Source organism: Halyomorpha halys, unplaced genomic scaffold (genome assembly GCF_000696795.3).
Source record: "Halyomorpha halys isolate HHAL.00 unplaced genomic scaffold, Hhal_1.1 Scaffold237.1, whole genome shotgun sequence".
Classification (NCBI taxonomy): domain Eukaryota; kingdom Metazoa; phylum Arthropoda; class Insecta; order Hemiptera; family Pentatomidae; genus Halyomorpha; species Halyomorpha halys.
The window spans coordinates 407,916-410,169 of record NW_027112495.1 but is presented as its reverse complement, the minus strand read 5'-3'; the positions used below and the strand labels follow the sequence as shown (position 1 = coordinate 410,169).

At 27.7% G+C, this 2,254-nt stretch overlaps 1 protein-coding gene across 2 annotated transcripts in view; it reads right to left on the bottom strand.

The window, feature by feature from the left end:
• Positions 1 to 2,254, bottom strand: part of Myb (proto-oncogene like protein Myb) — an 83,544-nt gene that overhangs the window by 76,845 nt on the left and 4,445 nt on the right. For both annotated transcript variants that reach the window (XM_014419394.3, XM_014419398.3), the window contains exon 2: positions 195 to 269. In XM_014419394.3, the coding sequence (XP_014274880.1) occupies positions 195 to 232 (38 nt within the window). In that variant the 5' untranslated portion in view covers positions 233 to 269. The remainder of the gene's footprint in view (positions 1 to 194; positions 270 to 2,254) is intronic.

Below are 2,254 nucleotides of genomic sequence, written 5' to 3'. Positions count from 1 at the left end.
TGTTGTTAAATCAATCTTTTTAAAACAAACTGCAATTTTTATCCATATTCTGATAAAATCATCATTATAGGTGTTTATTAATATCATACAATTTATAATATTATTTACTTTCATAAATAAAAATGACTTGAATAAATAATACAATATAATTCTGTTTTATGTGTAAAATTAAATTAATATTTAATTATACTTACTTAATTTTTTTCACAACTGATTCATTATAATCCTCCATTATAATCTGTATGACTAACAGAGGTAGACAAGGTACCCTGAAACATTTTGTAAAATATTATAGTAATTCTAAAATTATTAATAACGATAACAAGTATAATGAGAATAATGTTTAATATAAGTTGTAAATACTTTTTTCAGTGCCAGGGAAGTAACTCAAGTACTCTCCTGGTCCACAGGGTAAAGGAGCATAGCATATACCAAATTAATACAGCAGAGAAAGAATCATAGTTTTATGGACACTTTCTGGGTCTACTCAACATTGTAATAAACATACATAAAAAATCAAAGATAAATCAAGAGGGTGAAACCCAGACATAGCCACACTACCTTCCAAGAGCAACGTAAGGTAGAGAATCAGGCATCTCTATGAATTTCTACTCCTTAGGCTCAGATTAGAAATTATTACTATGTGTTGTAGAAAGATGCCTGGTTCATAAATTTCAATACCAAAAGATAGCCTTATATGCAGTGGTTCTGTTGCCGAGACCCTAGATTATATATTATCTTATTTCAATTAAATTTTTAGAACCTAATTACTTTCACCAACTAATTAAACTCTATGTACCTTATAGGAATTAGCCTGTTTTTGATTACTCAATGTGAAAACTATCTCCTTCTACCTTTAATTTAGCAAAGGCATTTCAATATACAAGGAAATCTGTTAAAATTATTAGTTAAGTAACCACAAGTACCTATTACAAAATGTAGTAAAAATAACAGCATTTGGTTAAAATACTAACAACTAAAGTAGTTTAAAAGTAATTCAATTAGAAGTTAAATCTATAGTTATGGAGTAGCAACTATAACTAAAACTACCTGAATCAACTATGTAAAACTGTATTTAAGAACATTGAGACCCTTCTGCAGGTTTTAACAACCATTTATTCTATTCACTACTTTGAAACTTCAGTCAAGTATAAATAAGACACTAGAAAAGTATAAAGTAGATATAGCGTGTAGTATTTGTTTCTGTACTGGACAAGTAACAAAAGTCATTTCCAGAAAAATAAAAACATAATTCTGACTATTTAAAATAAAATAAGTGCCACCAACTCCTACCACAAATAATTGAAGAAATAAGGGATCAATAATAAACCTACATAATTCATATTTTATGCTCAGGGGTGATTGAGTTACTCAGCATTCAATACTGAAAAAATCCTCTAAATTAACTTTAATTTTGTTTATTTCAAATAATTAACCAACCCTCATTTTTAGTGTTAATGAAAAATGGATAAATATGCACTATCAAACAACTTAATATAAAATAATAATAATATAAAATAAAGGAAAAAATAGATTATAATAAAAATATATATTTAGTCTCAACAAGTTTATTTTCTTATTACTCGATTCCTACGTTTGGCCATTCTCAAGGATGAATTATTTTAAATATAACAGCTACATTATTGTTAATAAGTTGCAGGGTATTCTGCCTTTGTCACATTATATTTTAGTCTATCGACCTATTTCTTATCCAACTAATTTACTTTTTCTTATTATTCCATTTATACTTTCTATTATAACCTTATCACTCACATTTATCAATCATACATAGTTTAATCAACTTAAGCAACTTTTCAACAACATTGTAGCTGCGATATTTAAAATAAGTTATCCTTGAAAATGACCGAGACATAGGAGTGGAGTAATAAGAAGATAAACACGTTGAGACTAAATGGATATTTTTATTATAATTGATAAATAAAGCAGCCTCAAATAAGTATTCAAATTATATATACAAAAAATGGATATTGTTTTTGGAATTATTATGACTTTATTTAATATCTGGTTATTAATGCTAATTTAATTTAATTTTTTATTTTTAAGTATTTTCTAGAAAATAATCTCTAAAGAAATTTTTTTTCTATATCGACTATATCAGGTTGACCAGGGACTGGAACCAGACGTGGCTATGCCTAAGGCGATTGTGGCATACAATCATTCTGTACATACAGTTACGGGGTTTGCACCATTTGAGGTCCTCTTTGGGCTTCGAGGACACCAGCGGGACTATAAG